The following is a 27,418-nucleotide window of genomic DNA, read 5'->3' as shown; positions in this document are numbered from 1 at the left end:
AACTTTAACCTTGTCCTGGAAGAGCCCTTCAGGTTTCCTCCGAGCCATTGTGTGACATCTCGCTTAGATTCCTTTCCTGTAAGATGTCATGCCTTTTTATCCATCAACTCCATTCGACAGGAACTTTTCTCCCGAAGGTAGTTAATGCTCTCAACATTGCCCTCCCCTCACTTTGATCCCTCTACCTCCCATCTGTGAGCAGGCCCCCTGCACTGTTTTGACGTAGGTTGGGCTATGCGCATCTACCTGTCGGTAAGTCATCCAGACACTTTGATTCTTTGTTTGTGATCCCTGAAGAGCCGCGTCGGCCTCCCTTGCTACTTTTTGCTCGCTGGTATTGGTCTGTGATAATGGAATCCTAAGGGTCCAAGGGTAAAGCTCCTCCCTTTTGGGGTACTCTCCATTCGACACAGGCTGCTGGGGCATCCTGAGACGACAGTACCACATGACTTTTTATTAACTCTGCAAGGCTGCTACTTGGGCTGTTGTCCATATGTTAATGTTCCACCTGATTCATACTATTGCATCCTCTGATGCCAGCCTGGGATGCACAACAATATAGTCTGCCGTGCATTAGGTGGGTGGCAATGCAGGTATTGTTCTCTTTGCTCTGGGACTTCTTTGGGTTGTCACATGGTATTTTGACAATGACCTAAGGCAAGAAAAATGGAAATCCTTCTCATTAAAATTCATACCCGCCCTATTTTTTATTTTTTTTTCTGCTCCTGGAACACTGTTGTTTTTTTATTTATTTTTTATTCTCCCAGGACCAAATATGTTGCTGCTCTTCTGTTCTCCTAATTTCTGCACAAAACTTACTAGCCTAGTGTCTGTGGGAAGGGTATAGCTTTCTTTTCTTACCTAGTGGCAGGGGCCTATTCTTGTGGTGCTCTGTCCCACAATGAACTCAAGGAAAATATAGATATGCACGTACATACAATTATTGGAACACTTACACATTGCACCTACAGGTCACATCATATCCACTCTCTTGGGAAGGCTTTCTTCAAGAATTTCGAGTGTGGGAATTGTCACCCGTTCATCCAGAAGAGCATTTGTGAGGTCAGACACTGATCTAGTTCATCCCACAGTTGTTTTGATGGGGTTAAGGTTAGGGCTCTGTGTGGGCCTGTCAAAGTCTTCCAGACCAAACTCTCCCAACTACGTCTTTTATGGGCCTTGCTGTTTGCACTTTGTATAGTCACGCTGGAACAGAAAAGGGCCTTCCCCAAGCTGTTCCCACAAAGTTATAAACATACAATTGTCCAAAATACCGTTGTATGCTGAAGCATTAAGATTTCCTTTCACTGGAACAGTTTTTGTGCAAATATTATTGCCAGAGGAGGTTTGGCATTCTTCAACAGAGAATTGGGGATTTTTTTTGCTTTATGTGCCCCCGCACCCAGCGACCCAGCTCTGTATTTTTACAGGGTCCGCCACTTTATTGTTAAGTTGCTATGGTTCCTAAACGCTTCTAGTTTGCAATAATGCCACTGACCGTGTATTGTGTAATATCGAGGAGGGAAGAAATTTCACGAACTCACTTGTTGCATTGGTGGCGTCCTAATACAGTACCACGCTGGAATTCAGTGACCTCTTTACAACCACAGATTCTTTAACAAATGGCTGGGTGCTGGATTTTATACAGCTGTGGCAGTGGGACTGAATGAAACGCCTGAATTCAATGATTAAGAGTTGTTTCCCAATACTCTGTCCATGTTGTGTATGTCTATGTATGTAGAAAGCAGTGCAAATGTGCCCTGGCGGTATGCTTATAGGCCTCTTCTATCAGATACTATTTCCAGCATGCTTTGACGTTAATTCAATCCGTTTTTCTGTATATTTGATTTGCAGATTGTCCGTGCTCTGCTCATGATGTCCTGAAAGGGCATATGACATTTTCTTTGTCTGTTAATGTCCTTTTTTAGCAGATGGCTTTGGCTGTGTTTATGGAGTTTGATTTACAATGGCAAAGATGTAATAAAGAACATATTGAAATAAGTTTTTGTTTTTCTTAGTGTACGGCATAATACATTCTTTGTGTATTCCTATTTTAGCTTATTCTTGGTTATTGCCTATACAATATATATATATATATATATATATATATACATTGGCTAAGGAGTGATTTTATTCAAAATACCTGTTTTTTTTTTCCCCACAGTGTTATCAGCTTGGCAACAAAGTGTGCAATGCCAAGTTTCCGAATGCACTTGCGAGCACATGGAATGGTAGCCATGGTTTTTAAAACACTGGATGACAGTCAGCATCACACGGTATATCTTCATTTTGTGAAAACTGCATAGTTTAATAAGGCGGTTAATCAGAACGTGTAACGACCGTCTGTGTGATTGAAGCACAGTACACCAACTAGAGTGGCCGGCTACTTATTACCATTCGTGTTTGGCACATAGTTTTTATATTTAATTTATTTTCATAGGTTAATGTATCTAACATGGGGGATTGCTTTGTATAGTTTGAAGTTCTTACTGATAAATGTATTATTGTCTGTAGTATTAGGTGCTAATTGGTATTGTCTCTTTTTAGAATCTAGCACTTTGTACTGCGGCACTCATGTACATACTAAGCAGAGACCGCTTAAACATGGACCTTGACCGAGCTAGTCTAGACCTTATGATCAGACTTCTAGAAATGGAGCAAGACACCACCTCCAGACATATGAATGAGAAAGATATGAACAAAATAAAAGAGAAAATTAGAAAGCTCTGTGAAACCGTCCACAACAAACATCTGGACTTCGAAAATATCACGGTAAGTCCTGTCTGTGAGCTTGTTTGTATAGAGGATCAGTCGATCGTGCACATTTTGGCTCCATACGAACGCTACTGGCATTACAGCAACAGCTGAGTGCGATCAATCTAGCTGGAATTACTCAGAAAATAGTATGTGTGAGGCTGTGATTCCATGTAGGGATGATGGATCACACGGGCGCTTTAAAATATTCCACCTCTAGGTGCAAGAGTTTGCATTAATTGCTTTGACTAGAAAGACCGGTTCTAATTTGATAAAGTAAAAATAAATGTTTTGCTCATAAGTCTGTTTGCATTTATGCTGCTCACCGTTTTTCAAGTACTTTTTGTCAGGTTACGTAGCATTCTAGTTTACTCTTCGTGGCAGAAAAAAAAATCTGTATAGACCTAAAGGTTATGTATGCAAACTGAAAAATGTGGCATTGCTGTGTTAACATGCCCAATAATTTCACACAGATGAGTTTGCTAAAGTTGTATGTGCTTCGTAAACTCTGTAGGTGGACTTCTTGGTGAGGAGCCAATCACTATTTGGTGAGGTGCTGATGGGGCGACTGTCTTGTCAGGAATGTGCGGCACAGGCCTTTTTTTTTTTTGATACACCGATCTTTCCATGTTGTTGAGGCCTCGTTGAGAGCCACAATCGTCTAGACTTTAGGTAGCCAACCAATAGATTAAGATCTACTGGTAGATCTTTCACCATTCCGGAGTGTATAACGGATTCCTCAGCTCACAGTAGGGGAGCTACTAAAAAAAAAAATATCCAGCGCTTTCTAGTGTAAAATCCATTTCTTTATTGGCAACTCATTAAAAAGTGTTAGACCATACCCTCGCACCCTGTTTTTAAAGAGGCTCTGTCACCAGATTTTGCAACCCCTATCTGCTATTGCAGCAGATCGGCGCTGCAATGTAGATTACAGTAACGTTTTTATTTTTAAAAAACGAGCATTTTTGGCCAAGTTATGACCATTTTTGTATTTATGCAAATAGGCTTGCGAAAGTCCAAGTGGGCGTGTATTATGTGCGTACATCGGGGCGTGTTTACTACTTTTACTAGCTGGGCGTTCTGACGAGAAGTACCATCCACTTCTCTTCAGAACGCCCAGCTTCTGGCAGTGCAGACACAGCCGTGTTCTCGAGAGATCACGCTGTGACGTCACTCACAGGTCCTGCATCGTGTCGGACGAGCGAGGACACATCGGCACCAGAGGCTACAGTTGATTCTGCAGCAGCATCGGCGTTTGCAGTTAAGTCGATGTAGCTACTTACCTGCAAACGCTGATGCTGCTGCAGAATCAACTGTAGCCTCTGGTGCCGATGTGTCCTCGCTCGTCCGACACGATGCAGGACCTGTGAGTGACGTCACAGCGTGATCTCTCGAGAACACGCTGTGTCTGCACTGCCAGAAGCTGGGCGTTGTGAAGAGAAGTGGATGATACTTCTCGTCAGAACGCCCAGCTAGTAAAAGAAGTAAAAACGCCCCGATGTACGCACATAATACACGCCCAGTTGTACTTTTGCAAGCCTCATTTGCATAAATACAAAAATGGTCATAACTTGGCCAAAAATGCTCGTTTTTTTAAAAATAAAAACGTTACTGTAATCTACATTGCAGCGCCGATCTGCTACAATAGCAGATAGGGGTTGCAAAATCTGGTGACAGAGCCTCTTTAATGAGTTGCCAATAAAAAAAAGAAATTGTACACAAGGAGGTGCTGCGCAAATTTTTTTTTTTCATCATTGCGGTTTACCCCTGGAGGCTTAAAGTTTTTTTCCGTGCACTCCAAATATCGATGGACTAAATCGAAATCGCAACAAGGGACATGTGGTGAGACAGTTTTTTTTTTTTTTCTAATTTTTTTTACTCCTCATGTAGACAATCCTATGTGAGTTGAACAGCCTGGACTAAAGCCTAATACATTTCACATTTGATACATTTTAGCAGACTTCAAGGACAGGGTTGAAATTTGTGCTGCTGATCAATTTATCTCGCAGTGGATTGACTAGACTAAATATAATTTTTGTATGGGTCCTATCAACGAGGGCCGTGTTAACAAACGCCAATCAATGAGACAGCTCGTTGATTGATGCTGGTTTTGGTCCATTCAAAAGGACGGGCGCTCATTACTACAATTGCTCGTCCCCATACAGTTCTATCATGTCGGTAACGCATCTTAATGTTTATACAGGGAAATGTGCTTCCGATAACAATATTTTAGACCGCTAAACTATACGACCAGCTGAACGAGCATTTGCTCGTTCATCGGCTGATCACTGCCCTGTTTACACAGGGCAATTATTGGGAACCAGTGTTTTTCGTGAACGCTCATTTGCCTCATAATTGACCGGTGTAAAAGTGCCCCTAACTCTAAGCATAGACCTGTATAAAATTTTCAGCCTCTAAATGAGAACCGGAAGGTTGCCATTTAGTGGCAACAAACAATGATCATGATAATAGTTAGACCCTGTTCTCAGTTTTTTCCAGGTAGAAAAAACTCTGCCTCAGAATTCCTTCTGGAATTTTAAATGCAGATTTTGACTTGTCTGTGCTCTTTTGCTGTGTCTTTGGCCTGCAGCCATTGAAGCTAATGCAAGGACCGTTGGCGTAAAACGCTCGGATATGAGCGCTGCAGGTTTTTTCTGCTTCCAATTTATTTTAATGGGAGGTCGGAGGCGGAAACCTCAACAAGAAAAGACATGCCGCTTTTTTTACCCACGAGCGGCTAAAAGCTGGTTGGGAAAAAATAACGCATTCCATTGGAATCAATGGGGACGATTTTTGGATGGTTTTTGGAGCAGATTCAGACAAGGTTTTTTTTTGCATCAAAATCCGTGACACAATTTTTTTATGAAAAGGGCCTAAGGCTCACAAGTATATTAAAAATTTGTGTAATTTTAAATTTTAGATTTATATAGCTTTATAATACTTGCATGTCAAATAGGACACCAAGCCATCTTTCTATAACAGCACCCAGGGCCAATTCAAGCTCATGAGGTATTGTAATGATACTGATTGTTGCCTGCCATACACACGATTTAACACAAAAGATCCTATAATATTCCCTTGTAGAATGCTGCCTGAGGTGCATATTGAAATGACGGACCCCAAATTTTGATTGACATCCCTCCCCTGGCTGTTCTAACATCACTACCAGCCTCCTCCAACTCTTGCGAATGCGCCCTTGCTTTGTATTCCTCTGGCATGTGTGGTGCAGCGATGAAGCCGGGCAGAGTACACCTCGCTGCATGGTGCGTGCCCAAGTAGTACAAGGCAATGGCTCATCCGAGAAAGTTGGAGGAGATTGAAATCCCCCCTGGCTGTTCTACATCACTATCAATCAAACAAGGAGAAGTGGGTTTGGAGGCAGGACTATGTGACTCTACAGGATAGCGGCACTGCCCCGTGACCCTTTTAATGAGTAATTGGCATATAGTGTGCACTGTTTTAAATGTTAATTTTATAGATTTTGCTTCAATTGAAAAAAAACCATACAGGGGAATGTTTGGAAATATTGTCAGGTCATGTATTCCTGCATGGTGGCGGTTTAAGGAGTTAAAACTACCTGACAGGTTCCCATTTAAATATACAATGAGTTGAAAACCATTTCATCTGCCCTGCAATTTGATTATTGCTAAATATATCCTATATAATTACAGCTTCAGAACCAAGCTTGGTGCATGTATAAATAGCACCAGAGCCAAGCTCAGTGAGCATATGTACAGCACCAGAGCAAAGCTCGGTGCGCATATGTGCAACTCCATTTAGTGCAACCCCTGCCATATGGGTTTTTACGGCGTAAAACTACAGCTCCCAGCATGGCCTGAACAATGGTAAGGATATGCTGGGAGTTGATGTTTATAAAAAAAAAAAAATCATACCACCCATAATCCTGCTACAGATCATACGCGGACGACAGTACGGATTAGAGGCTGAATAAATATTTACATTAAGTGACTCACAGGTGATGTCTTCTCAGACAAGTTCGTTTTTCTTTTCTTTTTCTCCATCCGGTCCAGACCTCTATGATGACTTCTCCCGGCCACAGCCCACTTCTGCAGTTTTCCGCTTAGATGTCTTCAGCTTATCGCTTTTCAAACATTTCTGCTCCTATAAACGAAGATAAAATTCTCATGTTGCCATACACTGTCCCTGATTATAATACACACAGACAACTTTGCTTACTTACCTGATCCCGTTCCCACGCCTCCCTCTTGCAATGCAGGCCTGCTCTCTTCCGAGCAGGTCTGCTGGGGCTGAACGACGCAAGAAGCGGGATGTTGTCATCGCGCCACTTGCGTTGTTGAAAGGCGCTGAATCGCAGGGCATGGAACGTTCCCTGACATTCAGCACATATTCATGTAATTGTATCTGTCTTATAGACGCAGGTATAGTTATAGTGCAGGAAGGGGTGGCGGCGGCTGGTTTCAGTGGCGCCGCCTGAGGCGAGAGACTTCTCTCGCCTCATGGACGTTGTGTCCCTGACTGCACCACGAAAAGTCTTTGTCTCTTCATTGCTATATTTGCTTAATATTACCATTTACATCTATTACTTGGTGTGCTAGATCTGTTTGCTTATGAATGTATTGTTAAAATTTGCGTATGCACTAAAACTTTTTTGTTTTCCAGGCTGGCCATTTAGCTATGGAGACTTTGTTATCTTTGACTTCCAAGCGTGCAGGAGATTGGTTTAAAGAGGAACTAAGGCTTTTAGGTGGACTCGACCATATTGTAGATAAAGGTATTTTTAATAGAATATATAATTGTATTGATTTACAGAAACCCAAGAACAATGACACGAAACAGAATTCACTCTTTACGGCTTTTCATTTAAAATCATAGAAATGTATTAATTATAGATGTAGCAGTATTATTTAAAATAAAGTCCTTCCATATATCCTACTATTCAGAATATATATTTTTAACACAAATTTGATACTGCTGAATTAGATCTGCACCATGGTTAGTACAAATGAAGTCCTCGGGTAAATTTTCACCCATAACTTTTTTTTTTTTTTTTTTATTAAAAATGTAACATTTTTCAGATGCAGATTCTAACTCAGAAGCTGCATCTGAAAAACAAATAAAAAAATCAAATCTGTATTCAATATGTGTTCAAGTGATTAACAACAGTGGAGCAGGTGAAAGTATAGAAGCTAAAGGTTGCTTCTTATGAACACAAAACAGCATATATAGTACTTCACTGCTCAGGATTAGTCATGTTAATCTTGCTGTCAATGGTAACACCCTCCAGTCTCTCCCCACACGGAGTAGTTTCAATGGTAAATGGCATCCAATGTTAAGCTGGGATCTGTAGTTTAAAACAAGGAGCCTGCTGCCTGTACACTGCGGGCAAATGCTCTAGGAAACTCCTGGTGCACAGATCCTAATAAGTGAATAAACAAATCCCACATTAGTGTAACATTTCTACACTTAGGCGAAATGAAAGAGGTGGTTTGTTATACTCCTAAATTAAAAGCAGTTTAGAAGCAGGTTTTGACTTCTTCCGTGGCATATATGGAGCGTGAACCAATTTGTGAACTTTGACATGCCTTGTATCACTCTGAAGAAGCAGAGTCCGCTGAATATGGTAAAACGTGCGTGTGTGTGTATATATATGTGTGTGTGTGTGTATGTATATATATATATATATATATATATATATATATGTGTATATGTATATATATATATATATATATAATTTCATTCATTCAAATTATCTCATACATGATATGGATTCATTACACACAGTGACCTATTTCCAGCATTTTTTTTCTTTTAATGTTGATGATTATGGCTAACAGTTACTGAAAACCCCAAATTGTCTCTGAAAATGTGAATATTATGTTAGCCCAATTTCAAAAATATTTAATACCGAAATGTTGTCCTACTGAGAAGCATGTCCAGTATCTGCCCTCAATACTTGGTCGGGGCTCCTTTTGCATGAATTACTGCATCAATGCGGCGTGGCATGGGGGTGATCAGCCTGTGGCACTGCTGAGGTGTTCTCAATGCAGCGTGGCATGGGGGCGATCAGCCTGTGGCACTGCTAAGGTGTTATGGAAGCCCAGGTTGCTTCATCACTGACTGTGGAAACTTAACAAAGTAAATTCTGCATTTAATTTGTATTAATCATAATCCTCAACATTAAAAGAAAAAATGTGTTTTTTGTTTTTTTTTAAATTAATTTATATATTTTTTTTGTGCAGTTAAAGAATGTGCAAATCATCTTGACGGTGATGAAGATGAGGAAAAATTAGTCGCATTTTTGTGGGGAGCTGAAAGATGTTTAAGAGTATTGGAGAGTGTGAGTAATGTTTTTTTATCAAGTCATTACTATCATTGTGTCAATGATGAAAATGCACAATTTTTAAAGCTGGTTTCTTTGTTTCAAATATGTCAAAATATTAATAATACTTTTATATTAATATTATATTACGTTTATTTTTGGCAAATTCAAATCTTTAAAATTTAAATGTGTTCATTTCTTTCTAATTATTGATTGGCAAACAGCTAAAGGGGGTTTTACTAAGGAATGGGGTTCTGCATGTCTTTTTTATATCGGACAAAGCAGAACCAGGTCTAATGTTGGGCTGGGTGATTTTTTCAAAAAATTAAAATCCAGATTTTTGTCAACCCTATGAACGATTTCTGATTTGAAGCACTTTTTTCTCATTTTTAGGAGTAATTAAGGAATTACTGTGCATGCATGTCGCTTATGTAAAATAATTGTGTCTCGGTAGTTTTTTTTAGACAAAGGAAATGCATGCACAGTAAGTAATTCCTTAATTACTTCTAAACAGGCTAAAAAAAGTATCTACTCTTTGTATATGATAGTCTCTTTCATCTCTGTATATCCGAATGCAAATAGAGTAGAGAGAAACTCTTACATTAGACAGCTTCTATCTGTCTCCCGGGTGTGGGGTCTTCCTCCTTGTCCTTCATACTTGACTGACGGCAGTGTCGTCTCCTCCTTCCTGGGTCTCTCCTTTTCCCTTGAGAGCCCGCAGGATCCAGTGTGTGTCCTTGGGTTCCTTATACTCTCGTCTTCCCCTCAGTACATAGGTGCAGGGCCAGGCAGCAACAGTTGTGCTGTGTGGTGAGTTGGCCTGGCAGGTGTGCGGAGGAAGGTGAAGGTCTCAGGGGAAACTGATACTAAACAGGTCAGAGCTCAAGAGGGTTTTACCCGTTAGTGACCGCCAATACGCCTTTTCACGACGGTCACTAACGGGCTTTTTTCTGATGCATGTGCCTTTTTACGGCACTGCATTAGAATAAATCTGCGCCGCTGGGAGCAGTAAAAGCTCCCTGCTGTCAGCTACCGGAGGTAGCTAAGGACTGGGAGCGGACCTGCTCGAGCGGGATCTAAATAAACTTAGATCCCGCCTGTTTAACCCCTCGGATGCGGCGGTCAATAGTGACCCCATGCAGTTACAGTATTGCTTCTGTCAAAACGATGGAACTCTTGCACATTAGAGACAAATAGAAATCATTTGCACAGGGTCAATCACCGTGCAAGGTGATGCAAATGGAAACCTATGATTTCCGTTTGTTTCAGTCAGGGCTCTGTTCATGGGTTCCCCTGACGGGAAGCTCCAACGAATGCCTGAACAGAGCCCTGACGCAGATGTGAATGAAGCCAAAGGCCCCATTCACACGACAGGGTCCGATTGTCAGCCGATTAAAAATCTCAGTTTTGGTCAGTTTTTCTCGGCCAGTTTGCACCTGTATCAGGCCATGTTTCAGTTTTTTGACCGGTTTTGCAGCAGTTTTTTTTTTTCCCTGTCCATTTTAAAAACTGATGAATTTAATGCCACACACTGCCTCCTGTAGGAGCGGAATCCCTCTGGCCGGGTATTCTACTTCAGGAGTTGCCCCTGATTTCACGGTATATATATGGATCGTGAAATCAGGGGCTCTATCTAGGAGTGGAAGCCCCGGCCAGAGAGACTCCGCTCCTACAGGGAGCTACATGGGAGATACCCATCTATAGGGGGTGATATCTACAAGGGGGTTTCTGCACTACCTACAGCAATAAAATCTTCTCCTCTTTACATGCACTTTGCACCATGAGGAAGAGGAAAAGAGCGCGAGCAGCAGAAAGCACGGCCGTCGCTCTGATCACATCCAAGTAACAGCCTTGTTTTACACAACCAGTTAGACTTCTATGGGGGCCGTGAGAGCAGCCAAAAAGAAAGCATGTTCTATTTTTTTTTTTTTTTTTTTGAGATGGCCTGTCATACAGCCATCAGTGTAAATAGCCCCATTTTGGGTCTATTGTTTTTACTGTGGCCGAGTGATGTCCGTTACATAAACGGCTGTCGCACAGCCGACTATCCCTGCCGTGTGAACAGAGCCTAAAAGGGCCTTTACACTGACAGATAACACCTCTATATAGATAACACCGGATTAACCATTGTAGAGGCAATGGACTAAGCTCCCCTCCCAGTCCTTTCTGCACAATGATCTCTGCACTGGTGACAGAGCATGCCTAGAAAACTCTCCCATAGAAGTCAATGGGTGCCCTCCTGTTTAGACTCCTATGAATGCTGTCAGCAGCTCGTGTAAGATGGCTGCCCCCATAATCATGTACAGAAAATAAAATTACAAAAATCCACAATGAAAGATTTTCACGCAACAAGCAAAACACTCGGCTATATAGATACGCCACATATCCAGTGTGCTGCCCCATGCCCACGACAGTGTTTTCATCTATCTGTAAATACGGATCCGTAGTCATCTGTATTTCATCCATATATAATATCCGTATAAATTATTTAAGTATATAAATGCAAAAAAAACAATGTCTGAACATGTAGGACCCCTAAATATTGGTAATGGGGAGTTGGTCACAGGGGGTCAAGAGAAGGCAGAGTTACTAAATGGGTTCTTTAGCTCTGTATATACAACAGAAGAAAGAGCAGCTGATGTAGCCTGTGCCAGTGCTGTTAATATATCAGTTGATATACTGAATTTGATGAATACAGATACGGTCCAAGCTAAGTTAAATAAAATAAATGTACACAAGGCCCCGGGACCAGATGGGATACATCCTAGAATTCTTAACCCCTTCCCGACATTTGCCGTACATGTACGTCATGGAAAGTACTGACTTCCCGCATCTTGCCGTACATGTACGCCAAATGTTTGGGACCGGCTCAGAAGCTGAGCCGGTCCCATCATCACCGGATCTCAGCTGTATCTTACAGCTGACATCCGGCTGTAACGGCGGGGACCGAAATTAGCTTCGATCCCCGCCATTAACCCCTTAAGTGCAGCGCTCAAACGCGATCGCTGCACTTAAGGTGTTTGCAGCTCATCGGAACCCCAGTAATGAAATTGCCGGGGTTCCGGTGGCTGCAATGGCAACCGGAGGCCTAATACTGGCCTCCCGGTCTGCCTAGCACCGAAGCCGGTCAAGATCCGCCCGGCGGCGGAGCCTGATCGGCTTCCGTAGCTGTCGGCAAGATGGCGCCGGGTCAGGAGCTGATCCGGCGTCATCAGCGGTGGAAGTCAGCTGTACTGTACAGCTGACATCCACCTGTAACGGCAGGAACCGGAGCTAGCTCCGATCCCTGCCATTAACCCCTTCGATGCAGCAATCGAAAGCGATTGCTGCATCGTAGCGGTTACTAGCAGATCGCCAGCCCTGACAGGCAATCGGGACTGGCGACTGCTGTTATGGCAACAGGAGACACAATGGTCTCCTGCTCTGCCATTACGGAAGCCGATTTAGGCCCCGCCGGGAGGCGAAGCCTAATCGGCTTGCTGTCAGTGAATGACTGACAGATCTAATACATTGCACTACATAGGTAGTGCAATCTATTAGAAAAAAATAATCTGACCGTTGGACCTTCAAGTCCCCTAGTGGGACTTGAGAAAAAGTGTAAAAAAAGTATAAAAAAGTGTAAAAAAAAGTGCACAAAATAAAAGTTTGAAAACAGTAAAAGTTTCAAGTAATCAAATAAAACACAATCCCCCTTTTACTCTTATCAAGTCCTTTATTATTGAAAAATAATAAACCATATGTATTTGGTATCGCCACGACCGTAACGACCGGAGGTATCAAAATATTATATTATTTATTGCACGCGGTGAACAGCGTAAAAAAAACCGTAAAAAACGTTACCAGAGTTTCTGTTTTTTGGTCACTTTGCCCTACAAATATTAGAATAAAAAGTGATCAAAAAGTCGCACGTATCCAAAAATGGTACCTATAAAAACTATAGCTCGTCCCGCAAAAAACAAGCCCTCATACACCTCCGTCGACAAAAAAATTAAAAAGTTATGGTTCTCACAACTTGGCGACAGAAAAAATACATTCTTTTTACAAAAGTAATTTTATTGTGCAAAAAGTTGTAAAACATGAAAAAGTTCTATAAATTAGGTATCGCCGGAATCGGACTGACCCGCAGAATAAAGTTAACATGTAATTTATAACGCATGGTGAACGCTGTATAAAAAAAAAACGAAAAAAGCTGTGCCAGAATTGCGTTTTTTTGTTTACCTGGCATCCCAAAAAATAGGATAAAAGGTGATCAAAAAGTCGCATGTACCCCAAAATGGTACCAATAATAACTACAGCTCGTCCCGCAACAAACCAGCCCTCATAGCTACGTCTATGAAAAATAAAATTAGTTATGGCTCCAATAAGTCAGGAAATAAAAAAATATGCAGTTGTGCCCGAGGGGAACATTTCTTCTGTTTGAAGAGGCGATTTTTCAAGGACCTAAAATTAGGGAACCAGGAAAGGGAGGGCCCAAACATATCCGCTGGAAGCGACGGTGCCCGTATTATACCAGGACAACACTTTCCCAGCAAAATTCCCCAAACTGCAAAGGTGCGGAGTGTGGACCAAAAGGGGGATAAGAAAGGACGCCATATATCAGTGCGACACCGGCCTGTGCAGAAAGGATTGCTTCACAGCGTAACACACATCTATGGATCATTTTGTTTTTTTTTACTCCGTTATTATACCACCTGACTATGCCCCTTATATACTCCGCCCGGCTTACAGATGCCCTACATTATAAACGGAAACACCAGTAAGACTCCAAACAAAACTACTACCAAGCAAAATCCACGCTCCAAAAGCCAAATGGCATTTCCTCCCATCTGAACCCTACAGCGTGCCCAAACAGCAGTTTCCTTCCACATATATGGCATAGTCATACCCGGGAGAACCCTTTTAGCAATTTTTGGGGTGTGTGTCTCCAGTGGCATAAGCTGGGCACGACATATTTGCCACTGAATGGCATATCTAGGGAAAAATATAAATTTTTAATTTGCACCATCCACAGCGCATTCATTTATGGAAAAGATCTGTGGGGTGAAAATGCTCACTACACCCCTTAATAAATGCCTTGAGGGGTGCAGTTTCCATAGTGGGGTCACTTCCCAGGGGTTTATTTTTATTATTTCACATCTGAGCCTCTGCAGTTGTGAACCAATACTTTGTAAATCGCCAAATTAGGCCTCAATTTTACATGGTACCCTTTCACTCCTGAGCCTGGTCGACTGTCCAGGCAAGAGATTAGGGCCACATGTAGGGTGTTTCTAAAACCAGGAAACCCAGCATAATAATTAGAGAGCTGTCTCGTTATGGTGGCACAAGCTGGGCACCACATATTGTCCACATATCTGTGGAAAAAATCCCATTTTCACTCTGCAACATCGAGTTCACACTAATTTCTACAAAACACCTGCAGGGTTAACATGCTCACTACACCCGTAGGTAAAAGCATTGAGGGGTGTAGTTTCCAAAATGGGGTCACTTCTGGGGGGTTTCCACTGTTTTGGGCCCACAGGCGCCCAGAAACCAATCCAGAAACATCTGCACTCCAAATGGCGGTCCTTCCCTTCTGAGCCCTGCCGTGTGCCCAAACAGCAGTTTATGACCACATATGGGGTATTGCCGTACTCGGTAGAAATTGCTTTACAAATGTTGGGTTCTTTTTTTCCTTTATTTGTTGCGAAAATGAAAAAATTTGCGCTAAAGCTACGTCTTATTGAAGAAAAAGGATTGTTTTTATTTTCACTGCCCAATTCTAATAAATTCTATGAAACATCTGTGGGGTCAAAATGCTCACTACGCCCCTAGATGAATTCCTCAAGAGGTGTAGTTTCCTAAATGGTGTCACTTTTTGGGCATTTTCATTGTTTTTTCCCCTCAGGGGCTTTGCAAATGTGACATGGCCGCCGCAAACCATTCCTGCTCAATGTGATCTCCAAAAGCCAAATAGCGCTCTTTCCCTTCTAAGCCAAGCCGTGTCTCCAAACAGCCGTTTATTACCACATGTGGGGCATTGTTTTACTCGGGAGAAATTGCTTTACAAATTTTGTGGTGCTTTTTCTCCTTCAGTCCTTGTGGAAATGAGTAAAAATAAGCTAAACCTACATTTTCTTTGAAAAAATGTTGATTTTTATTTTCAGGGCCTACTTCCAATAATTTCTGCAAAAAACCTGTGGGGTCAAAGAGCTCACTATACCCCTAGATAATTTCCTCAATGGGTGTAGTCTCCAAAATGGGGTCACTTGTGGGGGGTTTCCACTGTTTTGTCTCCTCAGGGACTTCGTAAATGTGACCTGGCCTCCGCAAACCATTCCTGCTAAACTTGAGCTCCAAAAGCCAAATAGCGCTCTTTCCCTTCTCAGCCCTGCCGTGTCTACAAACAACCGTTTATTACCACATGTGGGGCATTGTTTTACTCGGGAGAGATTGGTTTACAAATTTTACGGTGCTTTTTCTCCTTCAGTCCTTGTGGAAATGAGAAAAAATTAGCTAAACCTACATTTTCTTTGAAAAAATTTAGATTGTCATTTTCAGGGCCTATTTCCAATAATTTATGCAAAAAACCTGTTGGGTCAAAACGCTCACTATACCCCTAGATAATTTCCTCAATGGGCGTAGTTTCCGAAATGGGGTCACTTGTGGGGGGTTTCCACTGTTTTGTCTCCTCAGGGACTTCGTAAATGTGACCTGGCCTCCACAAACCATTCCTGCTAAACTTGAGCTCCAAAAGCCAAATAGCGCTCTTTCCCTTCTCAGCCTCGCCGTGTCTCCAAACAACCGGTTATTACCACATGTGGGGTATTGTTTTACTCGGGAGAAATTGCTTTACAAATTTTACGGTGCTTTTTCTCCTTTAGTCTTTGTGAAAATGAGAAAAAAAATCGCTAAACCTACATTTTCTTTGAAGAAATGTTGATTTTAATTTTCACGGCCTACTTCTAATAATTTCTGTAAAAAAGCTGTGCAGTCAAAATGCTCACTGTACCCCTAGATAATTTCCTTGAGGTGTGTAGTTTCCCAGATGGGGTCACTTTTGGGGGATTTTGACTGTTTTGGCACCGCAAGAGCCCTTCAAACCTGACATGGTGCCTAAAATATATTCTAACAAAAATAAGGCCCCAAAATCCACTAGGTGCTCCTTTGCTTCTGAGGCCGGTGCTTCATTCCAGTAGCACGCTACGGCCACATGTGGGATATTTCCTAAAACTGCAGAAACTGGGCAACAAATATTGAGTTGCATTTCTCTGGTAAAACCTTCTGTGTTATAAAAAAAATTGTACTAAAAATTTATTTCTGCAAAAAAATATGAAATTTGTAAAATTCACCTCTACATTGCTTTAATTCCTGTGACATGTGTAAAGGGTTAAGACATTTTCTAAATGCTGTTTTGAATACTTTGAGGGGTGAAGTTTTTAAAATGGGGTGACTTTTTGGGGGTTTCTAATATATAAGGCCCTCAAAGTCACTTCACAACTGAACTGGCCCCTGTAAAAATGGCCTTTTGAAATTTTCTTGAAAATGTGAGAAATTGCTGCTAAAGTTCTAAGCCTTGTGAGGTCATAGAAAAATAAAAGGATGTTCAAAAAACGATGCCAATCTAAAGTAGACATATGGGGGATGTTAATTAGAAACAATTTTGGGTGGTATAACTGCCTGTCTTACAAGCAGATACATTTAAATTGAGAAAAATGCTAATTTTTGCAATTTTTCGCTAAATTTTGGTTGTTTTTCACAATTAAATACGGAACATATCGAGCAAATTTTGCCAGTAACATAAAGTCCAATGTGTCACGAGAAAACAATCTCAGAATCGCTTGGATAGGTGAAAGCATTCCGGAGTTATTACCACATAAAGTGACACATGTCAGATTTGAAAAATGAGGCTCGGTCAGGAAGGTCAAAAGTGGCTAAAGAGGGAAGGGGTTAAAGAGCTTAGTTGTTGTTTCTGTCCCCTCTTCATAATAATCAGAGATTCTCTAGTGACTGGTATAGTGCCAAGGGACTGGCGCAGGGCAAATGTGGTGCCTATTTTCAAAAAGGGCTCTAGGTCTTCCCCGGGTAATTATAGACCAGTAAGCTTAACATCCATCGTGAGGAAAATGTTTGAGGGGCTATTGAGGGACTATATACAGAATTATGTGACAAATAGTATTATAAGTAACAGTCAGCACGGTTTTACTAAGGACAGAAGTTGTCATACCAACCTAATCTGTTTTTATGAAGAGGTGAGCAGAAGCCTAGACAGAGGGGCCGCTGTGGATATAGTGTTTTTGGACTTTGCAAAGTCATTTGACACTGTCCCCCACAGACGTCTATTGGGTAAATTAAGGACTATAGGTTTAGAAAATATAGTTTGTAATTGGATTGAGAATTGGCTCAAGAACCGTATCCAGAGAGTTGTGGTCAATGATTCCTACTCTGAATGATCATCGGTTATAAGTGGTGTACCCCAGGGTTCAGTGCTGGGACCACTATTATTCAACTTATTTATTAATGATAGAGGATGGGATTTATAGCACTATTTCTATTTTTGCAGATGACACCAAGCTATGTAGTATTGTTCAGACTATGGAAGATGTTCGTGAATTGCAACCGGATTTAAACAAACTAAGTGTTTGGGCGTCCACTTGGCAGATGATGTTTAATGTAGATAAATGTAAAGTTATGCATCTGGGTACCAACAACCTGCAGGCATCATATCTCCTAGTGGGAGATACACTGGGGGATTCACTTGTTGAGAAGGATCTGGGTGTACTTGTAAATCATAAACTAAATAACAGCATGCAATGTCAATCGGCTGCTTCAAAGGCCAGCAAAATATTGTCGTGTATCAAAAGAGGCATGGACTCGCAGGACAGGGATATAATATTACCACTTTACAATGCATTAGTGAGGCCTCATCTAGAATATGCAGTTCAGTTCTGGGCTCCAGTTCATAGAAAGGAGGCCCTGGAGTTGGAAAAAATACAAAGAAGAGCAACGAAGCTAATAAGGGGCATGGAGAATCTAAGTTATGAGGAGAGATTAAAAGAACAATCTATTTAGCCTTGAAATGAGACGACTAAGGGGGGACATGATTAACTTATATAAATATATACAAAAAATATGGTGAAATCCTGTTCCATGTAAAACCCCAGTAGATGGCTGTAAATAAATAATAGTGGACAGTAGATGGCTGTAAATAAGGCTTAGATAATTTCCTACAACGAAAAAATATAAACTCTTATGTGCCTTTTTCCCGTCCCTTGGTTTAACTGGATGGACATGTGTTTTTTTCAACTGTACTAACCTACTATGTAACTATATACGGATCTGTAAAAAAGAGGTACGCCGCTTATGATGTCACAAACATGTTGCGTAGCAACGATTCCGTAAATACAGACTGTTTACAGATGCACATTCGTAGCTGTCCGTAATTACGGAAGCGCCCAGAGGCTTCTATGGGAGAGTCTGTGCTGTAATTAGACAAGAATAGGACAAGTTCTATAATTTTTTCCAGCACTGACACCGATCAGTAAAAATACTGAAAGGTTTCCGTGGCCAATAGAATTGAATGGGTCCGTAATTACGGATGAAATATACGGCCGTGTGCATGGGGCCTGATTATTTTATTTTATGCAATTTTCAGGTCACCGTGCACAATCCTGAAAACCAGAGCTACTTAATTGCATACAAAGATTCCCAGCTCATTGTGTCTTCAGCAAAGTAAGTTGACCTATCCACCCTGATAATTGACATGTGGACTATATTAGGAAAATGAAGGCTTATGTTGTGGGATGTTTGCATTAATATTTTTGTTTTTGATCAGAGCTCTTAGACACTGTGAGGAGTTCATTCAGAGATATAACCGAGCTGAAGAGAGCATCTGCATTCCTTACAATAAGCCACTTATACACCACAGTGCGGGCGGCCATGTTGGAAAAGCTGTAGAGGACTGTATGAGAGCCATAATTGGCGTGCTGCTCAATTTAACAAATGACAATGGTAGGAACTTCTGATTTTATTTTGATTTAACAAATATTCATTGCCTTCAGTGCATTAAATATCACACCGCACCACCATTAAAATGCGTCCATTCAAGAAAATTGTATTTCTGCTTTAGCTCAATACTGTGCCACTCCCAACTAGCCATTGTAGGGAAATTAAACTACAAAGGAACTTGGTTGCAGTTCACAACACGATTAGGACTGGTGCTGTAGCCATTTTTATAGAGGTACTGCCTGCACTTTTTAGAAGCTTGGTCTGATTTGAAGAAAAAATGACTTCTAGTAGAATTAATTCATGTAATTTTGTTTTATGCAGAATGGGGCAGTACGAAGACTGGTGAGCAGGACAATCTGATCAGCACTGCAATGAACTGTGTTCTTCTAGTTCCTAAGTACCTACCTCAAGAACAGAGATTTGATATTAGAGTTTTGGTAAGTTTGTGCGCTTTGATTTAACCCTTTAATGACCGGCCTATTTTGAACCTTACTGACAGCTATTTTTTACGTTTTTCCATCGTCGCATTCCAAGAGCTATAACTTTTTATTTTTATTTTTGCAAGGACATAGCTGTATAAGGTCTTGTTTTTTGCGGGAGAAGTTGTATTTTTTAATGGCACCATTTTAGGGTACATATAATTTATTGATTAACTTTTTTGGGGCGAATAGAAAAAAATCAAATTTACCTACTTTTTTTCTTTGCATCCTAAATCTACGCCGTTTACCGTGTGGTATAAATAACACGAACTTTATTCAGCGGGTTGTTACAATTGCAACATTATCAAATTTTTATAGAATAGGAAGTTTGCCCTTTCATCAACTTTTCATAAAGTTTTCATCAGGCACCCTGACACATACTTACATTAAGTTTAGCACAGTTTTGCTTATATTTTTTTTAAACAAAATCCAGGAGTGGATCCTGAAGGGAGATCTAATTGAAAAATGCAGACTTCACTTTTGGATCCCAGCCAATGATTTGCTTTAGAAAAAAAACATTAAAAGAAACTAAAACACTTGACCAAAGCTACAGGTGGACAAGGTTTTGTCAGAACAGAGATATAACGTTATCGTTTATAGCATTGGAAAACCTAGCAATGTGTGTATAGGCCTTGGCTACGCAAGGAGATATCCGGTCTGATATTTTTATTTTATTTTATTTTTTTCTCCTTAGCTGAAGGTGTGTTGTCAGCCTTTTTACCTGCCTAGTCAACCCCCTGTCAGTGCCCGGAAACCAGGCAGTTCTCTTCACTGAATTTGCCTCACCATCAGTCACCAGATGTAATTTTCTGCAGACAGAGTGCAAAGTACACTACATGTGTGAAGAGACCCCTCGCACACACGAAGACTACGGATCGTGATTGAGTCTGCTATTTTTTCAAGGCCTCAATGTGTCTCTTTCCCTCATTAACACCCCCCCCCCCCCCCCATACCAACCTACTGGAAGCCCCATCTAGACAAGGGGCAAACTTTATATTAGGGAAGGGGTCATCTGCCTAGGTAACGCCTGGTACCTTTTTTCTGTGATGGGGAAGCGTCTCCATTAACGTTGGAGTGATATGTTGCCTTCTCGAAGTAATGCTCTGTCAGCAACGCGAGTCCAAGTTTTCAAATGAAGTCTCTTGATAGCTATAGGTCTAGACCGCAAGCTCCATGGCGGTTCGCGCTGCTTTATTATTTTTTTTGCTAATGACGTTTTCAGCCTGTCGGAAAGCTCCTGATGCGTTGGCTGTCAGAAAGGAGGGCTCTGATGGCGTTGGGTCGTATGAGCTATGTGGCTACTCCAGTTAGCGGCCAAAATGACGTTTGTTTCTTGAGGTGTTTTTCTCCTTGCCTCTGCAGATTTTTGTCCCAGCTTGTTGGTGCCAACGCCATTTTAACAATGCGCTGCCTGTCCTTTTCTTCCCATCTAGTGGCTGGTAATCTTTTAACAGATACCAGTCTTTACCCTTCACACAGTTCAGAGCATTTGCTTGACGGAGCAGTCGTCCTTGCAATTCCATCTTGTGGTATTGCGGAAAATCTTCTAGCCCATTCCCATTGGCCTCTACTTCTTCAGTGTTACCTGGTAAGGATCCAGACCGACTGCTCCACCTGAACAACCAAGGCAGTACCAGGAGTTTATGGGCTCTTTGGGAGTCCTTTTGAATTCTTCGATGGGCAGAGTGCAACGTACCAGTGCGGTTAGCAGTCCACATGCCAGGAGTGGACAACTGGCCCCACAAACGGATAGGCTGGATTAAGAATGTTTCCTCTACCCAAACCAGGATAGTTTTGTGTCCCGTCTCAACTACAAGTTTCCCACCCACATTGTTGATTGCTTGGTCACACTGGGATGAGTTCTCCGTCCATTATCTCTTCCCACTCCTTCTGCCCTTGCACAGGGTGCTCAAGAGAGAAGATGTTGGCGTATTCCTGGCGGCACCAGACTGGCTTTGCAAGTCCTTGTACGCCGATCTAGTCAATCTACTTTCTAGCGTACCATGACGCTTGCTGTTGCCGCACAACCTGCTTTCCCAAGGTCAGCGTCTAACAAGAAGCCTCAGTCAGCCAAGGTGTAACACCGTATGCCCTATTTCTGTTAGTGTGAGCAACGCAGTCTCCATCCCTTGGTCCTCCACACCTAGGATTCTGTCTTTCCTACAGTCTAGTCTGGATCAGGGCCTGGCTTCTCTAAAAGACCAGGTCTCCACTCTCTCATCTTTCATGGAACGTTTTGTTCCCAGGTGAAGGCCTTATTGCAGGGTGTGTCTCATGCTGCATCTTTCTGAATCCTGGGATCTTATCCTGGTTCTGGAAGCTCTAGGCTTTCTAGCTTCCACTTTTTTTTTCCTGGGGACATTCCTTGTGGCAGTTTCTTCCATCAGACGGGTTTTGCAACTATCTCTGCTATTTTGTAAGTTTCCCTTCCTGGTGATTCACCGGAATAAAGTGGTAGTGTTCAGACTTGTCCGATCTTTTCTCTCGAAAGGTGGTCTCTGCTTTCCACATCAATGAGGACATTTTCCTCCCGTGAGCGCATGCTCTTCATTGTTTTGATGTGGTTAGGCCCGATGCACACAGCCGTGCCCGTAATCACAGCCCACGATTGCGGGCACTGACGGCCGCCCGCATTTTCGGGCCGTGCTCCCGTACATAGTAGAGGAGCACGGCCCGTAAAATACGAGAAATAGGACATGCTCCATAATTCCCGACACTGTTCTATGGCACGGACACCTATCCGTAGCGCCACGGAAAGGTGTCCACGGCCAATAGAACCGAATGGGTCCGTAAAACCGGTTTTACAGTCGTGTGCATGGGGCCTTAGAGAGCATGTACCTTTTGGCGGCTAAAACCTACAGACACTTTGAATTGTGGTCTCCAAGGTGCTGTTCAAGGGTCTGCGACACTTCAGGCTTCCAAGGCCACTATTGCTCATTGGATTAGGTCTGTGATCCTGAAATCCTGTCAGTCCGAGGGCAAGGCTACTCCCTATCAGGTTGTAGCCCAATAAATGAGGGCTATAGGTGAATATTGTGCAGACGACACCAAGCTTCAGTTTGCAAAGCTGCTATTTGGGTTTTGGTGCATACCTTGACTGAGTTCTACCAAATGCATTCTCTGGCTTGCTCTGATGCCAGCCTGGGCTGTAAGGTACTTACTCCAAGCTGCTGTGCATTAGGCAGGAGACATAGTAGACTCCCTTTTTGCCCACCCTCTGGGGCTGCATTAGGATGTCACATGGTGCTGTGTCCCCCAGTGATCTTAACGAGAAAATTGGATCTTTGTGCTTTAACCCCTTCCCGCTGCAGCTCTTTTTCAGATTGTCATTTTTGTTTTTTCTTCCCTACCTACCAAAAACCATAACGTTTTTAATTTTTCGTCGATATAGTTCTATGAGGGCTTGATTTTTTGCGGGACAAGTTGTAGTTTTTCTTAGCACCATTTATTGTGCTATATAATGTACTAGGAAATGTGAAAAAAAATTATTTGTGGGGTAGAAAAATGTAAAAAAAAAAAAAAAAAAGATTCCTTCATTTGTTTTTTGCGCGACGTTTTTACGGAATTCACTGTGCAATTAAAATGTGAACTTTATTCTGTGGGTCAATACGATTATGGTGATGCCAAATATATATTTTTTTCTATATTTTACTACTTTACAAGTAAAAACCGAAGTGTAAAAATTTTTATTTATTTTGTGTCGTCAAATTCCGAGAGCCGTAACTTTTTTTATTTTTCCTTCGATTTAAGTGGCTTATTTTTTGCGGGATAAGCTGTAGTTTTTAAAGATACCATTTTGGGGTACATGCAACGTTTTGATCACCTTTTTTATTTAATTTTGTGACCAAAAAATAGAGATTCTGGCGTTTACAATTTTTTTTATGGCGTTCACTGTGCGGGTTAAATAATGATATATTGTAATGGTTGGCTTTTACGGATGCGGCGATACCAATTATGCTTATTTTTTTACTATGCTCTAGGGGAAAATGGAAAAGGTTTTTTTTTTAAATTTGAAATAAAAAAAAATTTTTACATTTAAAAAAATAACTTTTTTTATTCATTTTTACTTTTATTTTTTAGACCCCTAAGGGACTTCAACCAGGGATTGTTCGATCGCTTGCACGATATACTGCAATACTAATGTATTGCAGTATATCGTGATTCTGACAGGCTTCTATTAAGCCCTGCCGGAGGCCGGGCTTAATAGGAGCACAAAGAAGGCGGACCTGGGGGCCTTCATTAGGGCCCCAATTCAGTCATAGCAACCATCACCCCGCGATTGCATTGCAGGGGGCGTGATGAGCTGTTAGAGGGGGTCGCCACCCTCTTTCTAACTACTTAAATGTTGCGGTCGCTATTGACCGCGGCATTTAACGAGATAAACGAGCGGGATCGAGCGCAATGCCGCTCGTTACTCTGAAGTGTCGTCTGTAACATACAGCCGACATCGGCATCGTATGGAGCGGGTTCACTCCATGAGCCCGTTCCATACTTCCCCCTACCCGACTTAGGCGTATGGATACGTCAAATATCGGGAAGTGGTAAAAGTAGAATCCCTTGGTCAGAAGAGACCTTTGTGGGACTTTCTTTTTTTTCTTTTTTTTTACACCATGTTTTTCCACTTCAACTGGGGCACAGTAGCCCCATTTACAGAGGAGATCAGCCCACTCATAGTGACTATTGTCACTAATTGGGCTCTGCTGGGTCTAGTAAGATCCAGCAGCATCCTACCACTAACACCATGCAATCATATGACCAGTCACACAATCACCGGGACCAATAGAGGCAGTGGCGCTGCTGCTGCCGCTGCCTCTATTCCTATACACAGCGCTCATTAAGTGCTGTGTATAAGAGATCCGAGAAGCTGCAAAAGCTGCTTCTAACATCCCCTCAGGGTCCCCGACACTAACTGACTGTCGGAGACCCGACATTCAGCTGCCCGATCGCTCGAGCAGCAAGCTAAAACCTGCGCCGTAAATACTCTAGGGTGCAGGTTTTAAGGACCCCGACCGCCGCATGTATATACACAGCCAGCAGTCTGGAACCGGTTGCGTGAATTTGTATACTTGTTCTGTTTTTTTATTTTTTTATTTAGGTTCTTAAAATAATAACCTTGTCTTTTTTTGTTTCCTTTCCTTTTTAATCTTCAGGGATTGGGTTTGTTGATCAATTTGGTTGAGTACAGTGCTAGAAACCGGCACTGCCTTGTGAACATGCAAACAATACAGTCGTATGATTCCTTTAGTGAGGAAGGAGAAGCATTTACAGTGGAAACTATGCACATTGGTGCAGTGCATGCATTGGTTCAGGTAAGATATTTTGATTTCAGCATTACCACATTGCCTTATGTATATTTTAAAATCCTTGCATCTGAATTCTCTCCTCTATGGGACATGGAAAAGTCAGCAAGCTCTTACTGTTATAGTTATGGAAAAGCATACATGGTGGCTGACAAAATAATCAGCTGATGAGCTTCCTACCACCTCTATTGGAATTAGGAAGGAATGGTACCCAAAATTTTTGGCCAATATACAGCTATTGTGACAAGACTGTTTTTTTTTTTGTTTTTTTTTCTCGTTCGTTACATTGGGCAACACAGAATGTGAGTATATGTTGTTGCCTCTAGGAGGCTTGACACCTATGAACATTCTGCCTCAAAACTCTGTGTGAACAGGGCCTAAGAATTTGAAATAATCCCTGTAGCCAAAGATTAAAAGAGTACTTGCCAACCCCAGAACATACTAAAACGGGCTGTCCCTGCCAAGAAAAAAGGTCCTTGTTTTTGGTCCTCTCATGGATTCTCCAGCACGAAGTCTACCAGACAGCCATCCCACCAGAACTGAGGCCAAGCCTTCATTCAAGGCCCATCCCTTCTGGCACCCTCTGCCTCAGATCGCCAATGCTAGGGCTAGGAAGCCCAGCTCTGCCTGAAAGTGTGCCCCTGCTTGATTCAAAGAAAATAAAGAAGACCCTAGTAGCTGGCAGGGATGAATTATATAAAGGAGCAAATTGGTGTGCAAAAGTACAAAAATCCCAATTTCCCAGCTGCTATTTGAATTGAGTGCGTTAAACTATAACTTTTATTATTTAGTTTAGAAATAAAGCATAACATAGAGTAAACGTACAACATTGAGATGGGTTAAAATTGTACAGAGTCGGTTAGCGTGGCGTTTGAGATGAGGTGTGTGTTAACATCTCATGGACATGGTGTGGCTGGCACGGTCAGCAGCTGCAGACTGCTTTGAGAGCCTCTATTTCACACTTAGGTAAGGTGCGATAGCTAACGACGACTGTGGTGATTAAAAGAGCACTAGCCCCCCCGACATGTTTCGCTGCTTCAGCAGCGTCCTCAGGGTATAGATTCGGGGCTACTACCCGCGCGTGTGATTTCCGCTTCCTATTATGGTAGGGGGACACAACTCCAGGGGTGCGTCATCCCCTGTAATGGCCAATGGAGCTTGCAAAGAGGGACAGGCCCTCGTATTGTGAGATTGACATATTGACTGACCTATGTGGTGAGGCAGCCGTTCGTACAATCGCGTGTCGATCTATGCGCATGCGCACCATGGTCAGATCGGCTAGATCGACACGCGATTGTTCCCTGCTTAATCTCTCGAGCCTGAAATCCTGAGGCCTACGCAGTGGACACTGTCGTGGCTCCTTGTACTTGCTTAAATCTCCTGTATGTATCCCCCCCCCCCCCCCCCCCCCCCGTGCCTCTTCTGCCTCAGCCTCAAGGCCGAAGGGATGTCCTGCCATCCTGATAGTGCCAGATTCACGGCGTCATTCTTGGTATGCGCATTTTGTCGCTGCTGGCTGACGCCCCATTACCTCTCTGTCCTGACTGCCTCTCTTCCACCAGAATTTAGGGTCGCTGCGTTGAACGGCGTGGCATTCGAGGCTGCACGGTTTGTTGGAGATGGTTATTCTCGCTATTCTCAAAGCTCTTTTTTTATTATTTTCAGTTTCCAGAGTTCCTGCCCCTCCTCCAAGGCAGTCTGGATCAGGGTTTGGCCCTTGACTCTCAAGGGCCAGGTTTCATTACTTTACATCATGTTCAGTCGTCCAGGAGCCTGACGTCTGGACCCTTTTATAAAGGGTTGCTCACGCGGCTCCCCCTTATCACCCTCTGGCTCCTTCATAGAATCTCAACTTGGTTTTGTTAATTCTGCAATCTGCTCTATACGAACCTTTGCGAGAAGTCTCTCCACTTTTCTCCTGTGTAAGGTGGTTATCTTGTTTGCAGTGACTTCCATCTGGAGGGTCTCCGCACTAGTCTGAACTATTGTCCGTGCCTTGTGGAGTTACATTTCTCTCCATGCTTCGTTTGCAGTCCTTGTTCATCCTCTCTGAGGGTCCCAGGAACATTACCTTGTTTCTGCTTCTCCTACTGCTTTCAGCCAGACTGATTTTAGCTCAGTCTGTAGGTTGGCTATATTCTGTAGGGGGCTATCATTTTTGACTGTCAACCCTGCTAGTGGCAACATCATATAACCACAGTCTGTTTTGCCAATGATTTTAAAGCGAGTACTCAAAAATAGTGTTATTTTACTTTTGCTCTGATTTTCAAACTTTTTCCATTCTTAAGCTTTTCTTAGAGCGGGAGAGAGCTGCCCTGTTAGCTGAAAGTCAAACAGATGAGCTGATCAAAGAAGTCCCTGCAGCACCGCAAGACAAGAGTGGTCAATGGCAGGAAACCGGAGGAGAGATCCAGTGGGTCACAGCAGAAGAGAATCCAAACGCAGAACCTGAACCAGAACCTGAAAAGAAGGAAGAAGAAGATGAAGAACTTGACCTTAATAAAGGTAATTTCTTCCACTAATATGAAGGTGGGGTATGAAGTGGTGTATCACAGAAGAAATTGTTAGAAAGTTCACTTCTGTTTATAAAGAAGGTAGAT

General features: G+C 42.3%; 1 protein-coding gene across 5 annotated transcripts in view; it reads left to right on the top strand.

The window, feature by feature from the left end:
- Positions 1-27,418, top strand: part of WAPL (WAPL cohesin release factor) — a 72,907-nt gene that overhangs the window by 32,498 nt on the left and 12,991 nt on the right. For all 5 annotated transcript variants that reach the window (XM_075841708.1, XM_075841711.1, XM_075841709.1 and 2 more), the window contains 9 exons: positions 2,165-2,276; positions 2,548-2,772; positions 7,396-7,507; positions 8,976-9,073; positions 18,687-18,763; positions 18,867-19,042; positions 19,361-19,476; positions 24,669-24,827; positions 27,107-27,323. In XM_075841708.1, the coding sequence (XP_075697823.1) occupies positions 2,165-2,276; positions 2,548-2,772; positions 7,396-7,507; positions 8,976-9,073; positions 18,687-18,763; positions 18,867-19,042; positions 19,361-19,476; positions 24,669-24,827; positions 27,107-27,323 (1,292 nt within the window). The remainder of the gene's footprint in view (positions 1-2,164; positions 2,277-2,547; positions 2,773-7,395; positions 7,508-8,975; positions 9,074-18,686; positions 18,764-18,866; positions 19,043-19,360; positions 19,477-24,668; positions 24,828-27,106; positions 27,324-27,418) is intronic.

Source organism: Rhinoderma darwinii, chromosome 11 (genome assembly GCF_050947455.1).
Source record: "Rhinoderma darwinii isolate aRhiDar2 chromosome 11, aRhiDar2.hap1, whole genome shotgun sequence".
Lineage (NCBI taxonomy): Eukaryota > Metazoa > Chordata > Amphibia > Anura > Rhinodermatidae > Rhinoderma > Rhinoderma darwinii.
The sequence above is the reverse complement of the archived record's forward strand: the minus strand, read 5'-3'. Positions and strand labels throughout refer to the sequence as shown.